Source organism: Hibiscus syriacus, unplaced genomic scaffold (genome assembly GCF_006381635.1).
Source record: "Hibiscus syriacus cultivar Baekdansim isolate YM2019G1 unplaced genomic scaffold, ASM638163v2 tig00116962_pilon, whole genome shotgun sequence".
Lineage (NCBI taxonomy): Eukaryota > Viridiplantae > Streptophyta > Magnoliopsida > Malvales > Malvaceae > Hibiscus > Hibiscus syriacus.
Genome location: NW_024063488.1, coordinates 5,481,825 through 5,505,477, shown reverse-complemented (window position 1 = coordinate 5,505,477; position 23,653 = coordinate 5,481,825). Strand labels below are relative to the sequence as shown.

General features: G+C 34.7%; 5 protein-coding genes, 1 non-coding gene and 1 pseudogene across 6 annotated transcripts; 4 read left to right on the top strand and 3 right to left on the bottom strand.

Annotated features, from left to right (window-relative positions):
* Window positions 1-4,147: 4,147 nt before the first annotated feature.
* LOC120190148 (transcription factor GTE12-like) lies at window positions 4,148-8,535 on the top strand. Its single transcript, XM_039193274.1, has 11 exons — window positions 4,148-4,208; window positions 5,036-5,792; window positions 6,055-6,118; window positions 6,190-6,336; window positions 6,410-6,474; window positions 6,568-6,628; window positions 6,710-6,790; window positions 6,929-7,050; window positions 7,141-7,207; window positions 7,842-7,963; window positions 8,094-8,535. The coding sequence occupies exons 2-11, from the start codon at window positions 5,052-5,054 to the stop codon at window positions 8,358-8,360; spliced, it is 1,737 nt and encodes a 578-aa protein (XP_039049205.1). The 5' UTR covers window positions 4,148-4,208; window positions 5,036-5,051; the 3' UTR covers window positions 8,361-8,535.
* A 1,350-nt stretch (window positions 8,536-9,885) lies between these two features.
* On the top strand, window positions 9,886-11,474 carry LOC120190531 (annotated as a pseudogene).
* A 2,686-nt stretch (window positions 11,475-14,160) lies between these two features.
* Window positions 14,161-17,147, top strand: LOC120190150. The gene is made up of 4 exons (XM_039193276.1): window positions 14,161-14,455; window positions 15,107-15,876; window positions 15,983-16,082; window positions 16,753-17,147. Exons 1-3 carry the CDS (start codon window positions 14,383-14,385, stop codon window positions 16,073-16,075), a joined length of 936 nt encoding a protein of 311 aa, XP_039049207.1. The 5' UTR covers window positions 14,161-14,382; the 3' UTR covers window positions 16,076-16,082; window positions 16,753-17,147.
* Window positions 17,148-17,587: 440 nt separating this feature from the next.
* LOC120190530 (membrane protein PM19L-like) lies at window positions 17,588-18,404 on the bottom strand. Its single transcript, XM_039193601.1, has 4 exons — window positions 18,208-18,404; window positions 17,908-18,127; window positions 17,761-17,806; window positions 17,588-17,665 (listed from the first exon to the last, which is right to left on the bottom strand). Exons 1-4 carry the CDS (start codon window positions 18,332-18,334, stop codon window positions 17,588-17,590), a joined length of 471 nt encoding a protein of 156 aa, XP_039049532.1. The 5' UTR covers window positions 18,335-18,404.
* A 1,605-nt stretch (window positions 18,405-20,009) lies between these two features.
* Window positions 20,010-21,119, top strand: LOC120190149. Its single transcript, XM_039193275.1, has 2 exons — window positions 20,010-20,928; window positions 20,968-21,119. Exons 1-2 carry the CDS (start codon window positions 20,043-20,045, stop codon window positions 21,111-21,113), a joined length of 1,032 nt encoding a protein of 343 aa, XP_039049206.1. The 5' UTR covers window positions 20,010-20,042; the 3' UTR covers window positions 21,114-21,119.
* Window positions 21,120-21,455: 336 nt separating this feature from the next.
* LOC120190151 (60S ribosomal protein L32-1-like) lies at window positions 21,456-23,118 on the bottom strand. The gene is made up of 4 exons (XM_039193277.1): window positions 23,045-23,118; window positions 22,831-22,939; window positions 21,804-21,985; window positions 21,456-21,715 (listed from the first exon to the last, which is right to left on the bottom strand). Exons 2-4 carry the CDS (start codon window positions 22,918-22,920, stop codon window positions 21,586-21,588), a joined length of 402 nt encoding a protein of 133 aa, XP_039049208.1. The 5' UTR covers window positions 22,921-22,939; window positions 23,045-23,118; the 3' UTR covers window positions 21,456-21,585.
* On the bottom strand, window positions 22,316-22,401 carry LOC120190803. Its single transcript, XR_005522647.1, has one exon. It is a non-coding gene; the product is annotated as a small nucleolar RNA Z196/R39/R59 family (small nucleolar RNA).
* Window positions 23,119-23,653: the final 535 nt, after the last annotated feature.

The window sequence follows — 23,653 nt, the reverse complement described above, 5'->3', positions numbered from 1 at the left end:
AAGTTCGCGTTGCGATAGTCCAAGTTCGTTGTAATAGTCGAAGTTCGCGTTGCGATTTATTCCAAATTCGTTGCGATAGTCCAAGTTCGCGTTGCGATTTATTCCAAGTTCGTTGCGATAGCCGAAGTTCGCGTTGCGATTTATTCCAAGTTCGTTGCGATAGTCGAAGTTCGCGTTACGATTTATTCCAAATTCGTTGCGATAATCCAAAATCGTAACGACTGGTGGTATTGTATTTGTTTCTTAAGAATTTTCTCTAAAAAGATAGTATTCGCTCGGACATGTCGAAGACACGTATGACCACGACCACGAGACGGACGACCGCGGCGGCGGCGGCGTGCGAAAGTCCCCCTTGTTCTCTATCACTCAACAAGAAAGTGGGAAAGCCAAGCCTTAAATACCATTCCCAATTGTATTTCCAATACTATGTGGGATTGAGCATTATCAACACTTGTTCCCAATACTATGTGGGATTAAGCCTTAAATAGTGATATTATTTGTGAATTATAGTTAATGACTTTAGTATTTGTATGAAAAGTATCTGTGGTTCGTTTAGTTTTCATGCAATTCTAATTTATTTTCAATTGATTGTAATTGCACGATAATAATTTTTTTATTCTCGCGAGTGATGCAATTTTTTTTAATGTTTTGTTTAAAATTGCAATAATCGCGATTGATTGTAGATTGACTTTTAATTCTGACATATTTAATCATATAATACTAATGCAATTGGTTGCTGATTTAGTTGTTTTAAGGTGCATGATTGTTAATTGTTTCCTGAATAATCACATAGTATTGGAAACAAGTGTTGGTAATGCTCAATCCCACATAGTATTGGAAACTCTCGCGCGCCACCGCCGTCCATCCGTCTCGTGGTCGTGGTCGGTCGTGGTAGTGGTAATACGTGTCTTCGACACGTCCGCGCGAATACTATATTTTTAGAGAAAATTCTTAAAAAACAAATACAATATCACCCGTCGTTGCGATTTTGGACTATCGCAACGAATTTGTAATAAATCGTAATGCGAACTTGGAATAAATCGCAACACGAACTTAGACTATCACAACGAATTTGGAAAATCGCAACGCGAATCTGGAAACTGATTTGCGATACCGGAGATCGCGTTGCGAATTATCGATCGCATTGCGATTTAGTTGGTCATTTTGACAAATCTAAAAATCGTATATTATAAGACAATTTTGGTCACTGATGGTATTTTCTAAAAAAAATTGTACCAAGTACGATTTAGATTCTCTCCTATAAATCAATTCGCTTCTTCGTATACTGTACCCATTTCCAGATTACTACAATCAAAATCTAATCTCAATCTTTCATGGCTAAAGAAGAAGAATTCCAAGAGTTTAAGGTTATATTTTCCGACCTCGGCGGCGATTTTGACGAGAAGGCTTATGATTGGTACTGCAGTTTCTCTAAAAATGAGCGTCTTTCATTTAACTACCTCAAGAAATCCGAGAAGAAGATGACAGCCAATTCGCTTCCTGTTAATATTTAACGCCGTAGATATCATAATACTGTTTTTTTATTATGGCAGCGAAGCTGATGATTTCAAGGAAGAAGATGAGAGAGGGGAAATGGCGCCGCCGCATGTGATAGTGGAGAGGAGAATTGCTGGGGAAACGGCGTTTTCCGTTTGAACTTTGAACCGACAATACTGAAGGAGGAAGGGATTTGAGTCAAAGTTCGAGATTTAATTCTTAGATGGACTGGGTTTTTGGAAGCATAACATCATTTCTCTTTTTCAAAATATATTCTTTTGTTTATCTCGTTAAAAACACTGTCAAAAATTTATTATATAAATCAATTCATTCATGTTTAATAATTAGATAATTATTTTTAGTTGTTTTATTTAAATATTGTATGAAAATATATAAATATAAAAAGTATTTTTATAATAATATATATAATATTTTCTTAATTAAATTGATATTAGATTAATTGTTGACATTAATTTAAAAGTTTAATATTAATATAGATGAAAAGGTAGGTCAAACTAATTGAAAGATGAAATCATCCTTCTAATAAAATGTATTATCATTTTAAAAAGTCAATTTTTCAATATCGTTTCAATTAAATTCATATTCAATTGATTTGTGACTAAATTTGTTTCAATTAACTTTTATACGGAAATCTAATTTAATTTTTAAGATAAAATTTTAAAATCAACCCGATTTAACACACATATATATATATATAATAAAATAAAGATTTAATTTAAAGACATATAATACTGTTATTATAATTATTTCTAAATATATAATAAATAATTATACTATTATTTTAAATCGAGTAAAAAAAGTCGTTCTAAACATTAATCAAATCCTATAAGGTTGAGTTAAATCGAATTTGACACACACACCCACACCCACACCTACCATTGTTTTGAAAATCGGATCGGACAGGCCAGTTCAATCGGTTCAACCGATAATCGTTGCCTAGTCCGGTTCAATCTATACCGATTGAACCGCTATTAGTGAACCGGCCAAAACCGCTGAACCATTCGAACCGGACCGGCTGAAAACCGGAAATTTTGTTTGTTTTTTTTTAAAATTAAACCAAACGTCGTTTGTTAAACGAGCCAAGTCGAACTCGAGTATTGCTGAGCTCGACTCGAACTTGAAAACTTTAAAAGTAAGTTCAACTCCACTCAAACTCACAAGTTAAAAATTATCAAGTTCAACTCGAACTCGAAATATAATATTTAAATTTGAACTCAAAAAGGCTTGAACTAAAAAAAAAATTAGAAGCTCAATTGAAGCCTAAAATTCAAGCTTGATTGAAGTGAAAGAATAGTTCACTCAATGCTCACCTAAAGGTTCCATGATTTTGAATGCCAAATTACCTCTATTATTTATAGAAGTTAGTTGTGATGCTCTTCTATGTTTCTTAGCAATGTGAGATTGTTTTGTTCTCGTATTTTTACTCTTTAGACTTTTGGGATGCTCTTCTATGTTTATTAGCCATGTGAGATTGTTTTAAAAAAAAAATTAAACCAAATAATATCATTTTGTTATGATTTTTTTAGCCCCAAATTTATTTTTTAATTATAGTTATATAATTATATTTATTATTTAATATATTTTACCTTAAATATTATGTTGTAGTTAATTTGAATCATTTTGTTTCACTTGATTTTATGGTTTTTAATTTATATATGTTATGACTTGCTTTGAATATGACTTGTGATATAAAAAAAATATTTTTTATTAAATATTTTTGGTATTTTTATTTAATTTTTAAATAATTATGACGTTGTCCGGTTCACCGATTCGACCGATTGAACCAGTGAACCGATAACATAGCCGGTTCACTCACTGATCCGATTCTGAAAACCATGACACCCACACTCATGCGCGCATATATATATATATACTTCAAATCCTTATAGTCTTCATACATTTATAATGTTGACCATCCTCCTTTTGGATTTAAAAACAAAAATCATATCTTAATCTCACTAAAATTTGATTGTTACATTAAGATCCATAGCAACTTTTTTCCATTCCAATATCACGTGAGAATTTTAATTGGGTTAACAATTGAAATTGAATTTTAATTTTAAAAGTATAAGTAAAGGACTAAATTATAAATACTAAAAGAGTTCAGGTACTTCGGTTCTATATTTACTAATATAGTAAAGACAGCTCATATTGTGAGACCTAGTACGAAACCGTGTCAACTTTATAATCAGAGTGAACAATACCCAACTATATGCTGTTAATATATTATTTCCCCCAAACCCAGTTTAATTTAGAAAATAGTAATAGTAACGCTGAAATTACATGTTGCACCATCAACTGTAACCAAAATGATATTCTAGACGAGGACAATTTAGTCATTTAATCAGATACATACTTTTGACCTTTACATTATATTTCAGATGTAAAAATTAAGAATCGTAATTCAATTTGTAAAAGCCAACGTACAATACAGACAAAAAACTAGAGATAATAAAACCCTAGCTTAGATTTACACCTCTCGCAATATCGAGTGGAGTATGAGTAGCAGTGTGGAGATAAAACCCTAGCAAATTCTTCTCACTCTCTCTTCTCGTCTCGCTTTGTTCTCTATTCCTTTTCTTTCTGTCCCCCTTTTTTTGAACCGTTTATTAGATCCCTAGCCGTCGAATCGATCTATCGATAGAGCAATTGGTCGAAGCTTTTCTGGCGCTTGTTTGGCTTGATTTCTGGTATGCTTCACAAAGCTATATCTTAAGTTTCATCATATGCATGGTTTTGAGTATTCTAGTTTATTTGCTTTGGTGAATTGAGGTTTGGAAATAATGATTCTGCCCTAGGTTTTTGTTACGAGTATTCTTAGTTTAAATTGTATTCATTTGTAATCTTAATTTCTATTTCCCCAAGGTATTTGTGTACAATTTTGCGTTTTCGTTACTGAATTGTCTGTTTCAATTGGATCTAACTTTTTCAGGGCTTTGTTTATGCCCGATCCAAAAACGATTTTTTTTTCTTTGCTTTTATCTCAAATAGTGTTTGTTACTGTTTGGGAAGATTTGGTATTTGTTGGTCAACGTTGTATATCTAAGATTTTTTTCTTTTCTAGCTTATCAGTAAAAAGGAATAAATAGAATGGCACGTAATCTTATGGGGGGTATTGACACTTTATTTGTATCTTGGTCTGTGCTATTGTTCTTACTGGTGCTCTCTTTGATTTAACAAACATGGAGAAACTCCTACTGCACTTGGTTAGGTTTTGGTTTTTTTTTGGGGGGTGGGAGGTGGGGTTGAAAGTTTTCGTTTTATCTCATATTTTTTATGAATCCGTGCTACCTTTTTTATGATGGATTGGTGATAAGCATTCTATTTGATCATGTTGTCTGATTCTTTTGATATTTGTTCTGCCTGATAATAGAAGTTGTGCCTAGGGTATTTTATTTATTTATTTATTTTTCATTCTATAATTATAGTGTATACCTGCCTCAAGTTTATGGGTTTATTCTGCTTTCTACTTTTTCCCCAGTGTCTGCGGCGTGAAAATCTAAAAGGTGATTTGAAGGTTTCAGCTTTACAGAATGATTGCTGCTGGAAGTGCTGTGCCAAAGCTGAAATTGAAGATCAAGTTCCCTTCTCAAAAGGTAGAGGCAACTCCAGCACCCCAATCTTATGAGTGGGACCAGCAACTGAGTAGATCTTGTGATGGAAAAAGGACATCATCTGCTGGAAATTCAAAGGAGACTTCAAGTGCTTTCAAGCGTCGACCAGAAGGGATGAGTGTGGGTGGTCCACCAGAAAAGAGGCGGAAGATGGACCGCGGCATGACTCAGCAGTGTTCTGCCCTGCTGAAAGCACTGATGAAACATCCAGCTGGTTGGATTTTCAATAAACCAGTGGATCCTAAGGCGTTGGGGATTCCTGATTATTTTTCTATAATAAAGAACCCCATGGATTTGGGTACAATTAAGTCCAAGCTAGCAAAGAATATTTATATTGGCACTGATGAGTTTGTGGCTGATATCAGACTAACGTTTGCTAATGCCATGCTGTATAATCCCCCATCTAATAATGTTCATAAAATGGCTGAAGAAATGAAATATTTTTTTGAGGCTAGATGGGAATCTTTGGAGGAGAAATGTAATGAAGAAAATTTGAAGGCCGGGAAAGGGAAGATTATGAGCATGCGACTGAAAGATGTTAATGAATCAAGACAGAGCTGTCCTAAAACACTGCTATCCCGAAGTAGTTCTCTTCCGAAGAAGTCAAAGGCATCTGAGGAGAAGGTTGCAAACGTGCCTCTGAATGTGAAAGCAGCTGAGGTGATAATTGTCTATAATATTTGTAAACAATCATGCTTATGCATTCTAGGATTACTGAATTGGTGTAAATTCAATATATTATTAAAGGAAAATGTTGGAATTGACAATTGTAAAGCAAATCAGAGTTATAGTCATTGTAGTAATTTGTTGTCAGCACTCAGCATCATAGTTTTGACTTTGAAGTAATGTCTTGCTCAATTTATGTTTGTTAGCATAGAAATTTACATTTCTTTGGATGCTGAGTTTCTTGGCTTGTTAATAGGTTGAGCTTCCTAAACCAGCACAGAACTGTGTGAGCAAATTGGCAGGAAAAAGCTTACAAAAAGGTATGAAATGGCAGAATACAATTTCTGCTTTATGGCTCTTTATAGGAGCTAATTTGCAATGTGTCTTATAGGCACCGCTACTGGTAGTAGTGGATCTTCTCATGGGTCTATCAATGCCAAGCCACCAGTGAGCTCAGGTGCCTCCAGATGCAGTTTCTGTGGCAGCATTAAGTGTCAATGTAGCCTTCCAAATGATTCATACCATGCATCTTCTAGCGGTTAGTTTTGATTGTTTCCGGTGCTACCTCTGTTTTGTAGTTTTAGGACATAACTTACTTTTGTTCGTTGTAGATATTACTTCAGAAAGATCATTGGGTGGAGATCTTATAGTGTGCAGCGCTGATGTCTCTGAATTGGTATACAGTACAGCTTTTATAGCAATCGGTTGTGTTTGCTCTTATGATTGGTGCCATGAAATATTTTACTAAAATTTTACACTAAATATTTAGGATTCCCAGGGAAAAAGCACATTGACTTCGCAAATGAGCAAGTCTGATCAAGATTCTAATGGTGAGGAAATATTTTGATTGTATTTTGTGATTTCCCACTTGATTCTTGATCTGAGTCTTGTAATTCTTTTCAAAATGTTAGGGGCTGTAAGTGCTTTGGATGACGAGAATGTATGTAACAGTTCTCAACTTACAACTCCAACAGATGCTGCTTCGGGTGAAGGTCAGTTTATTTGCTAATGTTAATTATTGGACTTTTTCCGTTCTTGCTTTATATAATTGTTGTGGTTTCTGGTTGTTAGTTAGATCCCTTGTGCAGTAAGCTTAATCACTTCATTTGTTTCTCGATCATTTGATGTAGGATTGTCAACTTCTATTTTTGATGTGAGGTTGTCACCAAAGAAGGCTCTCCGTGCTGCAATGCTGAAAACTCGTTTTGCAGACACTATTTTGAAAGCTCAGCAAAGGGCATTACTTGATCATGTAAGTTTATGGAAGGTTATATTTCGAGTGTTGGGAATTTTGCTTGCATATTGTATTCTTAGTGATAATAAATGATGTCTTGTTAAACAGTGTGATAAAACAGATCCAGTGAAGCTGCAGCAGGAAAAGGAAAGATTGGAAAAAAGGCAGCGTGAAGGTGATCTTTGAATATTTTCTTTACTATTTTTTTTTGTATTGTGGATCATTTTTATTGTTTGCATTTCCCTTTTTTTATTTTTTTCTGCTAAAACCAAAAAAATCCTCTAATTTTCCCATTAAACGGAATTAAAAAGATGAAACTGAAACTATTTATTGGTGTTCTTTAGAGATGTATACGATTTAAAATACTTTTCCACTTGATTTTTTTACTTGCCATTTAGGTTTTGAATTGCTTTAATCTATGTACCGTTGAAGAAACTCGGCTTGTAGTCTTGATTGTCTCCGATTCAATCTTATGAGTATGATGCAATATATGCCTATTTGTGCAATAATTATTTTGATATCATATTGTACAGTTTCTCTTTTTCTATCTTTGGTGTTAGAGTTATTTGTCTTTTTATCTGAGGGTTGTCATTGAATCAGAGAAATGAAATGATTTTATAGACTTTTATACTTGTCTGTATTTTATTTGTAATCTGAGATACCATTGATACATGCATGTTGCAAGTGACTAGGAATGTTGGTACTTTCGGTGGACATAGTGACCTATTCCTTAGTAGTGTTAAGTTGGATGAGTAATTGCAGGGCAGTAGTGTGTCCAGAACTTATATATGATTCTTGAATCTTCACAGAAAAGGCAAAAATCGAAGCTCAGATAGTAGCTGCTGAAGCAGCAGCAAAAATGAAGGCAGAGGTCGAGCTGAAAAAGCAACGAGAAAGAGAAAGAGAAGCTGCCCGAATTGCATTGCAGAAGGTTTTATCTTTTGTTTTCTTTTTGTCCATATTTGTGTGAATATTATAGACGCTAGACCATTGTAATGCTATACACAAAATGTGAAACAGAGCGTCAGCTAATGCGATTATTTACTTGCCTGGTTTTCCAGATGGAGAAAACAGCTGAGATTGAGCAGAACTTGGAGATTTTGAAAGAACTTGAGATGCTCAGTGGATGCTCCCTTTCTAATAATCAATCGCGTAATCTTAAGAATGATTCTGAAAAGGTGAGTGGAGCATCATATGAAGGAATTCTTGGGAATCCACTGCAACAGTTGGGTTTGTTCATCAAGGCCGAGTATTCGGAAGACGAGGATGACGAGGACCTAATTCTGAATGAAGATGGTGAAGAGGGGGAAATACTGTCAGAAAAATAGTAGTTTCGTTTGCAGCAGCGGCAGCCCTCTGTGTTCCATCTCCCTGTTAATAATAGTAAAAAAAACGAAAAAAAAATAGTCAATACGTAGTAGGAAACTGAATTAACTAAAGCAGACACGAATATATTTATTTATACATATATATTAGAGTTAAAGATTATCTCCATTTTCATGAGCAGTTTGGCTATTCCTGTTCCTTTGCTGTTAATTACTCTTTGATTTTCTGTATAATCGGTAATTTGGAAGAAAGCTATGGGTTTTATTTTCACGGATATTTTTCCATCAAATCATTTTAATTTATACATTTTGTGGGCCCAAAGTTGAAATTGGTAACACTCAAGGTAGTCTTTTTTTTCGCCCCATTTAATTGTTAAATTGTTGCTATCTTATTAGAAAAAGTCGATGTGTTTGGGTTAACGTAATTTATAAGATCCATTAGGTGAGCAGAAAATTAAGCTGATTTAATAATCTTCCGAGAGAAAGCCAAGGAATTACTGAATAGGTGAAGTGAAAGTAAAAAGAGAGGGAAAGAAATGGGGGCAGAGGAAAATCTGAAATCAATGAAGAGGAGAATAAGAACCCTGATACTAACCTGAAAGAGGATGAGGTGGAGATAGAAGAGGAAGGCACGACGTCCATTTCGCCAAAGAACGACACAGTTGAGCAGCCTTACCTGCTGGAGCACTTGTGGATCTTCTGGTTCGATAACCTTCTGCAAAATCCACACAAGCTTCTTGGGGCAGTTCCATGCACGCAATTTACACTTTTTCTTCTTCCGCTCTCTTCAAATCTTCGGTTCCAAGGTTTATGATTTTATTGTGGCTTCTTTCTTCTTTTCAGTTCTTGTTTTCCTTCAATACTTTTTCTCTATGGTTCCTGGTTTGGGATGATAATTTGTTCGTAGGAGACTTCTATTCTATTTCTGAATTTGATTATTCCGTTTTCTAGACGTTTTTGGTTTGATTTCAATCAATGGAAACCTCATCACTCAGTCATTAATTAGTTTATAATATCAAGAAAATGAATCATCTCATTTATTTCCGTCCAAGCAATTCCCCAATACGGTAAAAATTAATCTTTTGCATTTTGTAATGTTGTTATGGTCGGATGGATCTTTGATTCACGAAATGTTTTGGCTTATTCGACAGAAACATTAGAAAATTTATTATTTTTAAGATGAATTTTGTTCAAATGATATTTCGAATATTATAAAAAAATAATATTGTTGGTAATAATTTTTTTTTTCACTTGGTAAAAATGATAACGAATCAAACATATACATAAAACACGAAAAAGATTATTACGTTTAGTAATGATTCTTTTGTGAACCAAATTTTCTCTTAGACTCCACCTACTAGATAACGTTGTTTCTAGTCTTTGTTTCATTTCAATTGGATGTTGTTAAGGTGGTCTGTTCTTTAATCCATCACAATCAACGTTGCAGAAGTGATTTTGTTGGAAGTACTAAGGGAAAACTCTTCATTTATAAAAATTTCTAACCTTTGTTTGATGCTTCCATGTTAGCATGTCACGTGATCACCAAAGAACTGCTGCCGTTGATTACCGATTCCATGCTTCCAAACTCTTATATTACAGTCTTTACAACAACATGCATCACCCGAGCAAGTTAGCAGTGGGAGCTGACTTTCATTGCTTCAAATATAAGATTGAGCCAAAGCGGGAAGACCCTGTCTGTGCCAATGGAGGCGAGTGTACCGTAACCCTCTATGGATCTAAGTTTATCTCGTACATTTGTCTACGCCGAAAAGAAAACCAAGTTTGAGTCCAAAGTGTCCAAATAAATTTAGCTGATAATACGGCCCGTATGATCACCCTTTCCACAATGTTTAAGGATCTGCAGGGGGAATTAATCCATTGCTTGGTTGCATTCAATGGATCAGTAGCCCATCTGGTCACCCATTTTACATCCTTTCACAATACATTGTGTGTTGCAAAAATATATATCGAAGCGGCAAAGATTAATGTGTTCAAATTGTCATATATCAAACAACCTGTGATCAGGTCATTACCTATATATATTATAGCCTTCTCCCCCCCATGGTTTCAACTACAGCATTAACTGTTCCCTTACTTGGAAGATGGGAAACTTGAGTTTCATCAATGCTTTTGCTTTCTCTCATTGCTGCTGCTTTTGCCAATAATTTCCATCAAGACGTGAAGATAACATGGGGCGGCTGCCATGCTTGAATACTCGATCGGGGAAATCTTCTAACGCTTACCATGGACAAAACTTCCGGAGGTTCAGGTTTCAAGTCCAAGAGAGACTACCTCATCGAAAGGTTCAACATGAAAATGAAACTCATTGCTGGTAACTCTGCCGGCACCGGCACCGGCACCACCTTCTACGTAAGTTATTTCTCCTTGATATCTTTTGCAAGCACTTCAAGGTACCAAGAAGATTCAACTCTTTGTAATTCCATAAAATGATCTTTTGTAGCTATCTTCTAAAGGCCCATCTCACGATGAGATCGATCTAGAGTTCTTGGGTAACAAAAGCGGCTATCCTTACACTCTTCATACCAACGTTTTCACTCAAGGACAAGGGGGAAGGGAGGAAGGGTTCCACCTCTGGTTCGACCCAACAAAACATTTCCACACATATTCTATCGTATGGAATCCTCGAAACATCATGTAAGAATATTGTTCATTAGTAATTAGTTCATGTAAGAATCTTGTTCATTAGTAATTAGTCTTTTCTCGAAAGATTTTCAGTGACTTTCTTTCATTTGATTTCAGAATCTTGGTAGATAACATTCTGATAAGGGTGTTTAGCAACGAAGAGTCCATCGGAGTTCCGTACCCCAATAAGCAGCGGATGAAGGTGTACGGCAGCTTATGGGATGCGGATGATTGGGCGACGAGAGGCGAAAGAGTGAAAACCGATTAGTCCAAGGCTCCTTTCGTCGCTTATTACGGAAACTTCGTCGCTAAAAGTGATTGGGGAATGCAAGGGCCTCATGCTAGCGGCAAAAACAGCTGAGTTGGGTGCGGAAACGTTACAGAATTTACTACTATTGCAATGATCTGAAACGGAAACAGCATCATGGGAATGGCGGTCGTCGGCCACCAGAGTGCAAGGCGTCCATGCAGTAGGGGTGGAAACTATTTAATGTTTGAAAGCTATTTAAGTCTGTATCTACGGCCATAATATATATCAAAGGTCAACCTTTACTTGTAGTTGGTTTTAGCCTTTTAGGGTATTAGTCCTTATTTATCATCGTTAGATTGCCATGTCAATCACGTTAGCTTCTTCAGTTCATAAAAAAAACTTATATTCATGAATCTACATAGGGATAGATGAGTTGATTTTATAGTTAATAGTAAAACACTGGCTGGCTGTGTCTTGTTCCCATATGTATTGGGATAAGGGGAGGTAAGATAGTAGGCTGCCCCCAACACTAGGTTGAGGGCAACTTCCGTAGGAGACCTCCAAATTATAAAATACCCTCCATAGGACTCAATCTCACGACCTCAAAGTTAAGAACCTTGTGCTCTAACAACTGAGCTAGATTGTCATTTCATAGTTAATAATAAAACACTAATTTATTCAAATATATATTTTAAAACAATATTAACAAATTTATAAAATCGGAAATAAATATGTATTTTATATATTTAAAAATTATCCAATAATTAATTTTTCCTTACACGTCTATTATTAGTTCAATTGAAAATTATAAAATATCTTTAATTATAAAATGTATTAAAATTAATGTAATAGTGTTATTATCTATTTTACATTTTTATAAACAATAAATTTATATTACTAATAAATAAACCAAATGAAAATAGAGTGGCAAACATATATATATATATATAGAGAGAGAGAGAGAGAGAGAGAGAGATTTGTGTCATGCCAACTGCTCTATTAACAAAATATGCTAAGACTATCATGACTCGAACCTGCAGCTCTTGCTTTGATAGAGCCGTGCTCTGGTTTGACCAATTGAGCTACAATCCCATGAAACAAACGAAGCAAGGAAAAAGTAATCTACATCAACATAAGCTAAAGTCTGAGAGAAAGAGGAAAAAAGTTCGAGGAAGAAGAAAAACAATAAAATCTCAGGGACAAAAGATATCCCAGGAAAAAGCATGCGAATCTACAGAAAGTAGAAAGAGAACGCTTACATATATGCACGTGTGACGTGATCGTAAAATTTTATATTAGAGGAATAAATTTTTAAAATTATTGAAGAAAATAATTATAAAAAATTAATAAAAAATATATAAAAATATCTAAAATGGTTAATAATTTTAAATTCTTATGAAGACCACTCCACTCCTCCACCCACCTTTTTCAATCCATCCCTAGAATCCTGCACGTGTCCCAACGAAAGAGAAATAGACAGGTTCTTAATGTAAACTTAGTTTTATATTCTTTTGGCAGCGTATCCGATGTTTGCTGCTGTTTTTGATTTCGTTCAATATCATGCATTTTCTTTCGAGTCTGATGAATAAATAAAAGAAGAGAATTTTTTCCTTAGGGCAAAATGGCCAAAATAATGTATTTGAGAATATTTAATTTTTAAAATAATATTTTTCTCAGATTATTTCTCCATTTATAATGAAATTTACAGTTTCGAGTTAAAGATTCTAACATTATTTGGTGTCTTTAAGCTAATTAAGAAGACTTCGAAATTATCTGACGTCTTCGGACATTCATGTCATGCAGAAGGTCTTGAAACTACGCAACATTTAGTTGATAAAGGAAAAATAATAATTAGAAGACAACCTAGTTGATCCTCTACGAAATATTTATTCTGAAAATTAGATTCAAAATAAAGAATTATATAAAATGACAATAAAAGCTTTTAGCTTTATTTTTTAATATCTCAATAATTATAAAAATATACATCAAATATAAAAGAAGAAATTAAAAAACTTAGATCCTCCTTTTCCTCGGATCTGATCCCAAATCGACCAACACTTTTGGGTGGTTTGCCGACTGAAATCACCCATTAAATAATCTTAAAAGCCACGGCCCCTCTACCACTTTAAATCCCATCACCAATCATTAACCAATCAAATTTCTTTAATCCCAAAATTCCAATTTACTTTACCTATTCAACTAAACAATTTGTATTTACTTTTTAAATTCTTATTTATTTGAAAGATACAATTTTCTTTATATTAAAATTAAATATAAATATAAAATATTTTCAAATATAAAGATAAAATCTGTTGAAACATTATAAAATTATTCTATTTATATTGATTTAAAGTCATCAAATTAATAAAGAATAATGGATGAAATTAACAACTGAAAAAAATAAATAAACTTTTACATGTAAAATATAAATTATTTTATTTTTAATTTAATTATTAATTCCTATTAATCTGATAATTTTAAATTAATATAAAATTAAATAAACCTTAACTTCATATATATATATATATCTGCTCACTTATTTTGTTTATTTTTATCATTTGAAGATTTTCATTTTTCAAATATACGGCTGAAGCCCTCGCCAAATGGAACCATCAATCCAAACTATTTTATAATTCCGAATTTCAAAAACAATCTCATTCCGTTCACAAATAAATAATCCAAAAAAGCAAAAAAAAAGTTATATTAACAGAAAATAAATATGTGGCAAAAATAAATAAATGAATAATAACGACATAATGGCGCAATTAACAGACATGACTTGCTTGTACTTGCCATAAAAATAATAAAGAAAGAGCCCATATTAGCTAAGCACAGAGAAAATAAACAAATTTAAGATCCCATCAGAGGATGCAAAGAGCATTTCTTGAAGGAGAATCTGAGTTTTTATTCACCAATGACGCTTTAGCATTTGCTTCTAATTCGTTGTATTATTTCTGAAACTACAGCTACACAATATGGGTATTTATTTAAGTAATTTTACAGCTAGATTTGTCAGAGAGTGAGAGCAGCCAAATAGACAAGTAGAGAGAGAGAGAGGGAGGGGGGGGGGAAGATTAGGGGACGCCCCACACGATCTTTGAAGGAGAAAAAGAGAAGGGGGAATCATCAATCATGCCTTCAGGTTCTAAGAAGAGAAAAGCTGCCAAGAAAAAGAAGGAACAAGCAGCCAGCAACATCCCACGTGGTACTTTGCTTTCTTTTGCTTTTTATTAAATCACTGTTTTGAGGAGTTTTTGCTGTGGGGGGAGGGTGTTCTTCTTTTAGCTTGGTTTATCCATCTATCGATGTTGCTCTGTTACTGAATTACGGGGTTTTTTTTGGAGATTTACAGTGGGAGTAATCAGCTTGATTTGCATGTTCAATAGCTAATAGTATCAAAATTTTAGTGTTCATACCCTTCATTAATTGAGTTGGTTGCTTTTCATTGGGATGTTAATCTTTTTTTTTTGGGAGACAAAATGTTTTTGGGTAAGAGGGATTGCCATTCTTTAACCACATACTGTTTACTTCAATTTTTTTTCTTTTTCTTCTTTCCCTTTTTAAAAATTTATTTTTACGGGTTTTTTACTTGATTTTGACCTGAAATGTTGCTGCCAATAAACTGGATTCCATGACTCTTGTCTGTCCATTTCTCAAGTTATTGGCCGGTGATTTTAAATCTTGGTTTTAGTTGCTCTTTTTTCATTGAAATTGATTGGAAATAATTTTGATTAATAAAATTTAGAACGCTTGTCAATTAGTTTTCTATAGTGTTTATTTGGGTCATTTCTGGAGGGAATTGGTTTCGCTTTTGCTTAGTGATTAGAACTATTGTGATTTTATCAAATGATGCTAGGAAATGGGGATCCAAGAAGCCAAGATGAAAGGGAAAGTGATGTTGGTTCCCCTGCATCCCAGGGTGACCACAATCACCACCATCCATTCAATCAGAAGGAAAAAGGGAAAAGGGGATCTTCACCAATTCAATCACATGTAGCAGAGGAGAAGTCTGCGGAAGGGGCCATTACGGATGCAGAAAACACCGAGAGATCAGGATCGGAAGATGTTGTTGCTGTTAAAATTGAAAAGGAGTTGGGATCTCAGGAGGATCTTGAGAGCACACTTGTCACTGTTCAGCACATTGAGCATGATAAGAGCTCTAGTAGCAGTAGAAGCAATTCAGATGATGAATCTGAGAAGAAATCAAAGGAAGAAGCATATAATTTTGGTTCTGAAGTGGCCGCATATGGCAATGAGGATAAGCTGGCTACTGTTATGTCTGAAGAAGTCCTGAAAGTTGTTGAAAATGAAGCAGTCGGAAACGTTAACGGTAATTCTGCTGTGGGAACTGCCAATGTTGACAATTTGGTAAAAACTGCTTTCTCCGTCCAAGAGGAAGCGGACCATGCTACAGAAGTTTCGGCAAACAAATCAGTGCCTGATGTTGTTGAGCCAGGGTTGAAGGGAAGTGAAGAGCAGTTATTGCCCTCCTCAAATGGTGTCTCTGGGCTTGAATTGAGAGAAACTGAAGGAAAAATCTCCTCATCCTCGGGTAATTCTGCTGAAAGTTGTACTGTGGTGGACAAAACTCAACATTTTGAGTCCCATGATCATTCTGAAAAGCAGGTACATCTGCCCCCCCCCCCTCTTTTTTCTGAAGTTGTAGGTTTGATATTCCTTATTTAAGTTGACTTACAAGGTTTTGTTGTTTGTTTTCTTAATGGGTTCACAGCCACTTGTCGCTTCAACTCTTCCCGTGGTGCAAAGAACCTCAGTGTTAAGTTGCTGTGGATTGTTTGATGTTTTTACTGGTTCTGGAAGATAAATTGCAGGTTTGGGTTATCCATTGAGTTTCATAAACTGCAGTATACTTTCCTTTATAATTTGCAGTACTGCATACTGAGATATGCTTAGTAGCTCATATCCGCTGTGTGTATATGCATGCATGGATGAGAATACTAGGATTATGTAACTGCAAGTTGATATCTTGAGCTTTTTGTTTGTTAACTATCCGGTATTTCTTTTGCCATTTTCAGTTAGCTGGATTTTATTGTCTGTTTTTTATTTTTTTTTTAAATTAGGTTTTGTTCCTTCGTTGTTTAACTAATCACCAATTAATCCTGGTTGAACCAAATAGGCTTGGTGAATGATGGAAGATCACTTGCTAGCATGTCCACTTATCTCTCTGGTTGATTTTGTTGTATAGTAACTATTGTCCGATTAATATTTTTATTTTCTTCAATCTTCACATATCCTCTACGTAACTTGGTAAAGTTTTGCTTGCATATGCTGGAGGCCATGTGAATCAATTGCCTCCCTATTGAATTAACAGTCATCTGCTAAGGCCCAAGGGAAATTGTATTTTCACCTCACCTCCATTTCCAATTTGAAAGTTCAAATTTTAATGATTGGGATGTCTATTGGTGACTGTCTTCCGGTTTCTAGCATTGGATTATATACTAGTTGGATCATGTGTGATACGCTGTTTTCTTTTTAATGCAGAACCATCTGTTCATGGGGATTCCGTAGACATGCAATTCGTCAAAGTCACAAATGGTTTTGGTTTCTATACTTCTATTTCATTTCAAGGCTCAATGTTTTTCTTTAAAGAATAATGTGCGGCAGACCTAGCTACAAAAACAGTTGTAAGTTTCGTGGTAGTGATACTGTGGATGCCGGTAGTTGCTAGTTGTTGGTTACTAGCTTTGAGTACAATCTTTTATTGGCACATTTGCGGCGTAGGTGCTTAGCTAGGTTTATGTTGTGTCTGGTTCTTTTTCCCAGGTTGTGGTGACTAGTTTCCTTGGAGTATACTAGTGTTTCTTAGTGCAATTTCAACAGGGTTGCTGTTGGTGTCTATATTGTGAATTTTGATAATATCTGTTTGTTTCAGCAAATTTATAGTCATGGATAATACATTTTCGAATACTTGAATATTTGTTTCTTTAAGTTTTCATTGACGAACTAATTCGTTAGCATGAAAGGTCTTTGATTAGTGCTGCTCCGAGGAGAAATTTGGTTATGGAACCCATTAACTAAATCGAATTAAACCGGTTTTAATTATGTAGTGCTCACCCGTATCAGATATGTGCATAATGCAACTTTTACTGTCTTTTTTAGTTCCACTTCAAAGACGAAGAAGCATTTGGAGATTGATGGAATCTTGGCATTGCACTAGAAATTTTACAGGTCCATATGAAAACTCATCTGTATCACATCAATTACATCTAAAGAATCAAGCGAATGCAAAAGAGAAAAATTCATGGCAATAAAAGATATAAAACGAAGTAATCACAGAGCTTTTATCCACTTGAAACCATGTTTTCAACTTAATAGTTTACGCGCCGCCGTGAATTGCTGCAATGTAGAAAAGCTGTGTAACTGTAAGTATGATTATAAATGCTTCCATTGTTCTCTGCAAAAGAAGAGATTATTGGTGTTAGCTAATTTATGCAGGTCGAAGAGTTTAATTTAGTTGAGAATTGGGTGGGTGCTGAATTTCATTCGTACCAGGCGAGCGTTCCTGACTTCGAGCTCAATTTCTTTACATGCAAATCTGCCAAAGAAAATTTTCAAGTTAGTTTGGAAACAAGTTTAAGCCCTTGACATCATTCAACTTTAAATTTGATGCCTAGATGTCAGAGTTAAGAGACAGACCCCATGGCGAGTAAAGTAAGAGTCCAAGCAATGCCAGCAATCGAAGCTGCCGATGGTAAGCTACCGGCATGCCATGAACGAATATGGTTGATACCGGCGATTACGGATGCTACACCGGCAACTCCGGCTAGCATAGCAAATGTCACGAAGAATCCGGTGGCAGCATTTCCCATGGGGAAGTAAACGGGTGAGAAATGCGCAGGAAGCTCGAAGCCAGGTCCTGCAAATGTCACATAAAGAAATCATCTAAACTGAAGCCTTAGACATACATTATAGACAAATATTGAAAAGGTGGAGTACCGATGGTAAAACCGTTATCAATAGCTTTGTTGACGGCCCATCCACCAATCCCTAAAACAATGGCGTACATGCAGAAATTAAGGAACAAAAACAGAGCAGCGACGGATTTCATTTGAGCATTGGCCATTGCCGCTTTTTATCTGAAAGAAGAAAAATAAAATAGGGAGTCTTTAAAGGGTGCAAGGCGAGAAAGAATATTGCAGGGGCATGTGATTTGCGAGTTTTGGGGGGGGGGGTAATATATATGCCATCGAAATTATGGGTTTGGTTCTTTTCTTGCAAAGGCTTGCTGCGCGCTAGGGTTGTAATGAGCATGTTTCATGCTCAAGGCAAGGCAATCCTTCAAAATAAACACCCAGATTCTTGCTTGCTTTCTCGTTTTCGGCTTATTCTTTCGAAGACGCTACATTCTTCAACTAGTGTAATTTGTTGGCCGGAGGAAATGTGATATTCTGACATTCTTTTTCTATTCATAAAGAGCACTCATTGAAAGTTCGTCTCTAGCCATACGATAATTAGTATTAACTGTATTATCCTATTTCTTTAATGAATTAAATACTTAATACAAAAATTAAACATTTAAGGGTAAACTACACAAATTGTCACTAATGTTTGAGCAAATTTTTTATTTTTCTCACTAAAATTTGAAAAATAACAATTGGTCATTAACATTATCGATTTGTAACATAATTATCACTTTACCATCGTCTCGTTAAATTGACGATGTGATAACGCTAAACAAAAAAAATTAATTTTTAATTTTTCTCTCAAATTACGATTAAAATATCACATAGGCCCTTCAACAACAACAAAAAGGACAAAAAACAAACAGAAAAAAAAGATAACAAATAAGTTATTCCTGGAAAAATGGTTAGTAATCAGCGAGAGGCGATAGGAGCAATGGAAATGGATAAGAATAGGGATTGCAAGGGAGAGGAAGGAAGAGGAAAAAGAGAAAATGGGGATGAAAAAGAAGCAAAAAGGGAAAAGTATTATCATTATTAAAGTATTATTATGAAAAATATTTAATTATTATTATGATTATCATTATTCATATTAAAATATTATTTTTATGTAATTATATAGGTATATGTATATTTTTTATTAGCCTGGCTATAAGATAATATTTGTTCGAAATATTTTCAACTTTTCGAAAATGAAGCTCAAACACCCTTACAGACAACGTGTTCGAACCCAAAATCTCTAGAGATAATAATTATCCCTTTAACTATAGAGATTGATTTATTCATACTGCATAGGTATATATATAAATAGATTATAGATACATATTTTATATAAAATATATCTTATTAAAAATGAAAAATATATTATCAATATATAGATTATTTGGAAAATAATAATAAATCCAAAAAGGTATAAAAATACATGGATACTCTATGATATGCTTACTAATAAAGTAATAGTAACTGTTTGATTTATACACGGTGTATAATATAATTAATTTTCTACATAATTTTTTGTAAAAAAAGTTAGGCCAATAAAAAGCATCCACGTACTATAGTTGACCCTTAAATCTCTCTTGATAATGCCCTCCTTTCGCTTGCGTTAAGGCGCGAAAACATATTTATACTGTCGCCCCCAAACTATCAGCATTCAGCCGAGAAATTTTCCCGCTTTTTTTGCAGCCAAAGCATCCAGTAGCGTCAGAAGCATACTTTTAGATTTCGTTAAATCAAAGCTATTTCTTTGCAAACTCTTTCTTGTTTTCACTTTTCTTTTCAATCTGAGAAAGGATTCAGAATCAGCCCAAAATTTCATTTTGGAAATAGAGGTGAGAATTGATATCTTTTTGGTAATCTTTTTTGGTCATTCTAATGGGAAGCTCTGTGATGATCAACGCCCCATCGTCGCCCAATTATCGGACGCCAGAGAACGAAGGCGGTGATTGTTATGCGTTCAAGGTCGAAACATATCTTTCAGATCTGAATCAGCAATGCCAGGGCATAGGGCACGAGGTATCTCGATTTAACTGTTACTGTGTAGAAAACGAAGATAAATTAATGCATTTGAAGAACAGGATTGAAGAATTTAACCAATGTGAAATCCAATTAACTCATGAAACCGAACAACTTGAACGGAAAGTTCTAATGTCGATTCTCCAAAAAAGGTTTGAAGATGATGAAGTGGAGAAATTTAGGGAAGTGAAAGAAATTGAAGGATATGAGTTTTCGAAAGGGAAGAAATTGGAACAAGATTTTGTGGATTTGATGCTTCAAATAGGGAAAATAAACGATAAACTTAAAGACTTTGGGATCGGAATCGAAGAAACCAAGAAGTGTGAAGAAAGTGAGATTTTTAAAGAGTTGGGCATCGATCTATATGGTCAGCAAGGGAATCTGTGTCAACTAGTTTCGGATAAGGAAGAGACAATGGAGAACTTTGAGAAGTTGCGAAATGCTGCTGATAACATTGAGTGGGGTGATGGTGATGTTGAATATCAAATAAAAAAGGTGAGCGTGAGTGATAATGTTGAGGAAGAAGAGATCGGGGACATTGGAACACAAGAGTTGGGCAAGGAAATCGAGCTCTTGGAGGCGATGTTGGAGAGGGGGAGTGTTGAATTACTGGATCTGAAGGCAATAATGGAAGAAATCGAAGGCTTGAAAGGACCGGAGAAGGTGGTGAGTGATATAGAAGTGAAGATGGGGGAGTTCGAGCCTGGCTTGTGGGAGCTGAAGAGAGCTATTGTGGAGTTGAAAGGTAAGAAGAGCAAGGAGTTGGAATTGAAGGGTTGGGTCAAGAAAGATGATGAAAAACTCAATTGGGGTTCAATTATTGCCTCAGTTGGAGTTGCAGTTGTAGCTGTTGCCGCCATGGTTTTCATAGGGCGCCCAAGGTGGGGTGAAGATTTAGCAGAGAGAAGAAACAAGCATAAAACCGGTTAGATTTCTTTAATAACATGAACTTGTGATATGAACGATGAAACATGTTAAACTTCTTTGTATTGATTATAATTCCAAGAACGACCCTATAGGTATTAAACAGGTTGTAAATCTAATCATTGCTATGCTTCGAATCATCGAAGTCAAAATTAGTGATGAAATTGAAACCAATGCCTGATCTAAGTTCACCTCAAGCTAGACATCAAATTCAAGTACAGTAAACATCTAAATAATAATTTTGAGAAAAAAAAATTATCGAAATACATTGTGACTTCGGATTTACCAAATATAACTACCAAATACTCAAAGAAAAAGCTTTAAAAATATCTTAAGACATAATTGTACTAGTAATAATTCCATAGTACAAACGAAGTTCCTGTTGAGAAAATTATTCTCATCAAAACAACCAAATTATCCAAAATTTGCAATAACACAAGCAATGATTCAAATGCAAAACATAACTATATGCTTATGCTCATTCATCTTCTTGGCTGCGCAGCCTGGCAAGTTTGTTTGTAACAACAACATCAAGCTGTGCTGCCCGTTCAACAATCTCTTTTCTCTTCTTCGTTGAAACATCATGGGCAATCTCAGCACAATATGTCCTGAAAAAGAAACAAAAAGTGAAATAACAGAAACATAAATTGTATATACATTAGACGATTGTATACAACACAGTACGCATTAGATTACCTGTTGTGCATCATCAAAAGTTCAAGCTCTCCAACATTGTGCACAACAAATTTCTTAAAGCCATTTGGGAGATAATGTCGTGTCTTCTTGTCTGAACCATAGCCAATGTTGGGCATCAAAGTACATCCCTTAAACTTTCTTCTTACACGAGAATCAATACCCTTTGGTCTGCGCCAGTTTGTCTATAACAGCACATTCACAATAAGTAAAACAAGTTTCTCACTTATAATTTGCAAGCACGGAAGAAAAAAAACGAAAAGGGCTACAGAAAGCAGATCAATGTGACCAGGGTTTTAGTAACATTCAAATTTTTTATGTGCCCTCAAAACGAAATGTCCAGCAATGAATATATATATATATATATATATATAAACTGCACATCAGATACCACGGGCAAAAGACTTGGAGAGAAATATCTTCAAATATGTGAAGAAAATTGAAATTAAACACAGTGAATTTAGTAATACCAATATATTTAACAAATGTTTATTGCTTTTGCCGCAGAAAAGGTCTACAATCTCAGCCAAAAGATGGTGATTGTTTCATATAATCATCACAGATAGGTAAGGTCAATGATTCTTTTTCATCATAGATTGAATGCAAATGGAAGTAAAAGAAGTACTACATCAATTAAAAGTTTGAAACTGACCAAAAAATTGAAAGAAAAACTACAATATAGATCAGATGGCGGTGCAAAAAAAGAATATTTTATTTTGAAAAATGGAGCAGATTAAAAGTCAATTGATATCACCATCTTCCATCTAGAGATGAAAGTATAACTGGGTATCAAACAACAAGAACCACATGTACTAGCAAAATGAAACGTTAAAATAATCTCAAACACAATAAACGGATCAAACAGCCGAACGATACTGACTCCACTTTTCAAAACTCAAGTTAGTGTCAAAGAATTACTTCTCTATGCACATTAACTCAAGTTCAATTCAAATTGCACAAAAAGGGTATTATAGATCAAACTTTTGCAAGCAGGTAAAAGTAGAATGGAAATAGAAAATTTTGAACATGCCTTAACGGAGATTTTGCGGTCACTCTGGGGTCTCTTGAACTTCTTGACCCTCTTCTTCACGATTTTCTTACTTAAAAGCGGCACCGCCATTTCTCCTTTTCCTTCTTACCTTTATCATTACCAAAGACCAAAACAAATGTTTAAATTGAACACCTAATTTACAGAATACCTTCAGAACTCCACACACACACAAAATGAAGGTGCCGATACTTACTGTGATATTAGGGTTTGGCTCGACCGCCTCACTCTAGAGTTGCTGCAGTTTATATATGTGTGTTTAGAGTGATGGCTCTTAGGGTTTGTGTATTTTGAGCCATTATTTAATTCCTCAACTGGGTCATCGGATTACCTTTTCCCATTTTTGGCCCATTCAAGCTTTTGGATCCAATTTAGAATTGGCCCAATTTGTTTTGATTTCCTTTCTTATTGAAAAAATTACTATCTTTTTTATAATGAATTATTATTACATGTATTTTTAGGAAGACCTAGTTAAATATCATTGTTTATATCACTTGTTCCTTTCATTCATGCAACCATAAGTAGATAAGTATAGTACACCAAATCATCACTTTAAATCCAACTGAATCTGTGCTTGAATTGAATTACCTAAAAGAAAAGCCACTCCATTTGCAGATAATGGGAGGGGGGGGGGGAAGCAACCAAATCTACTAGTATTTTGTTCCAGTTATAATATGAACAAACCAGGTATTTTGTTTCAACTAAATTTCACTTGGCAATCACTCGCCGATGGCTAATCAACTGCACTTCAAAACTATTAGGAACCTAAACTTTGATAAAGTTGATTCTACAACTATTTTAAGAA

Excerpts from the sequence above, each read along its gene's own strand:
- LOC120190148 (XM_039193274.1), top strand. The coding sequence starts at position 5,052 with ATGATTGCTGCTGGAAGTGCTGTGCCAAAGCTGAAATTGAAGATCAAG. Across the intron at positions 5,793-6,054 it reads TGAATGTGAAAGCAGCTGAG|GTTGAGCTTCCTAAACCAGC; the intron begins GTGATAATTGTC and ends GCTTGTTAATAG. Across the intron at positions 6,791-6,928 it reads AGATGCTGCTTCGGGTGAAG|GATTGTCAACTTCTATTTTT; the intron begins GTCAGTTTATTT and ends CATTTGATGTAG.
- LOC120190150 (XM_039193276.1), top strand. The coding sequence starts at position 14,383 with ATGCCTTCAGGTTCTAAGAAGAGAAAAGCTGCCAAGAAAAAGAAGGAA. Across the intron at positions 14,456-15,106 it reads AGCCAGCAACATCCCACGTG|GAAATGGGGATCCAAGAAGC; the intron begins GTACTTTGCTTT and ends AAATGATGCTAG. Across the intron at positions 15,877-15,982 it reads ATGATCATTCTGAAAAGCAG|CCACTTGTCGCTTCAACTCT; the intron begins GTACATCTGCCC and ends ATGGGTTCACAG.
- LOC120190530 (XM_039193601.1), bottom strand. The coding sequence starts at position 18,334 with ATGGCCAATGCTCAAATGAAATCCGTCGCTGCTCTGTTTTTGTTCCTT. Across the intron at positions 18,128-18,207 it reads TGATAACGGTTTTACCATCG|GACCTGGCTTCGAGCTTCCT; the intron begins GTACTCCACCTT and ends TGACATTTGCAG. Across the intron at positions 17,666-17,760 it reads AAGTCAGGAACGCTCGCCTG|AGAACAATGGAAGCATTTAT; the intron begins GTACGAATGAAA and ends CTTCTTTTGCAG.
- LOC120190149 (XM_039193275.1), top strand. The coding sequence starts at position 20,043 with ATGGGAAGCTCTGTGATGATCAACGCCCCATCGTCGCCCAATTATCGG. Across the intron at positions 20,929-20,967 it reads AGCTATTGTGGAGTTGAAAG|AGAAAGATGATGAAAAACTC; the intron begins GTAAGAAGAGCA and ends AGGGTTGGGTCA.
- LOC120190151 (XM_039193277.1), bottom strand. The coding sequence starts at position 22,920 with ATGGCGGTGCCGCTTTTAAGTAAGAAAATCGTGAAGAAGAGGGTCAAG. Across the intron at positions 21,986-22,830 it reads ACCGCAAAATCTCCGTTAAG|ACAAACTGGCGCAGACCAAA; the intron begins GCATGTTCAAAA and ends GTGCTGTTATAG. Across the intron at positions 21,716-21,803 it reads CTTTTGATGATGCACAACAG|GACATATTGTGCTGAGATTG; the intron begins GTAATCTAATGC and ends TTTCTTTTTCAG.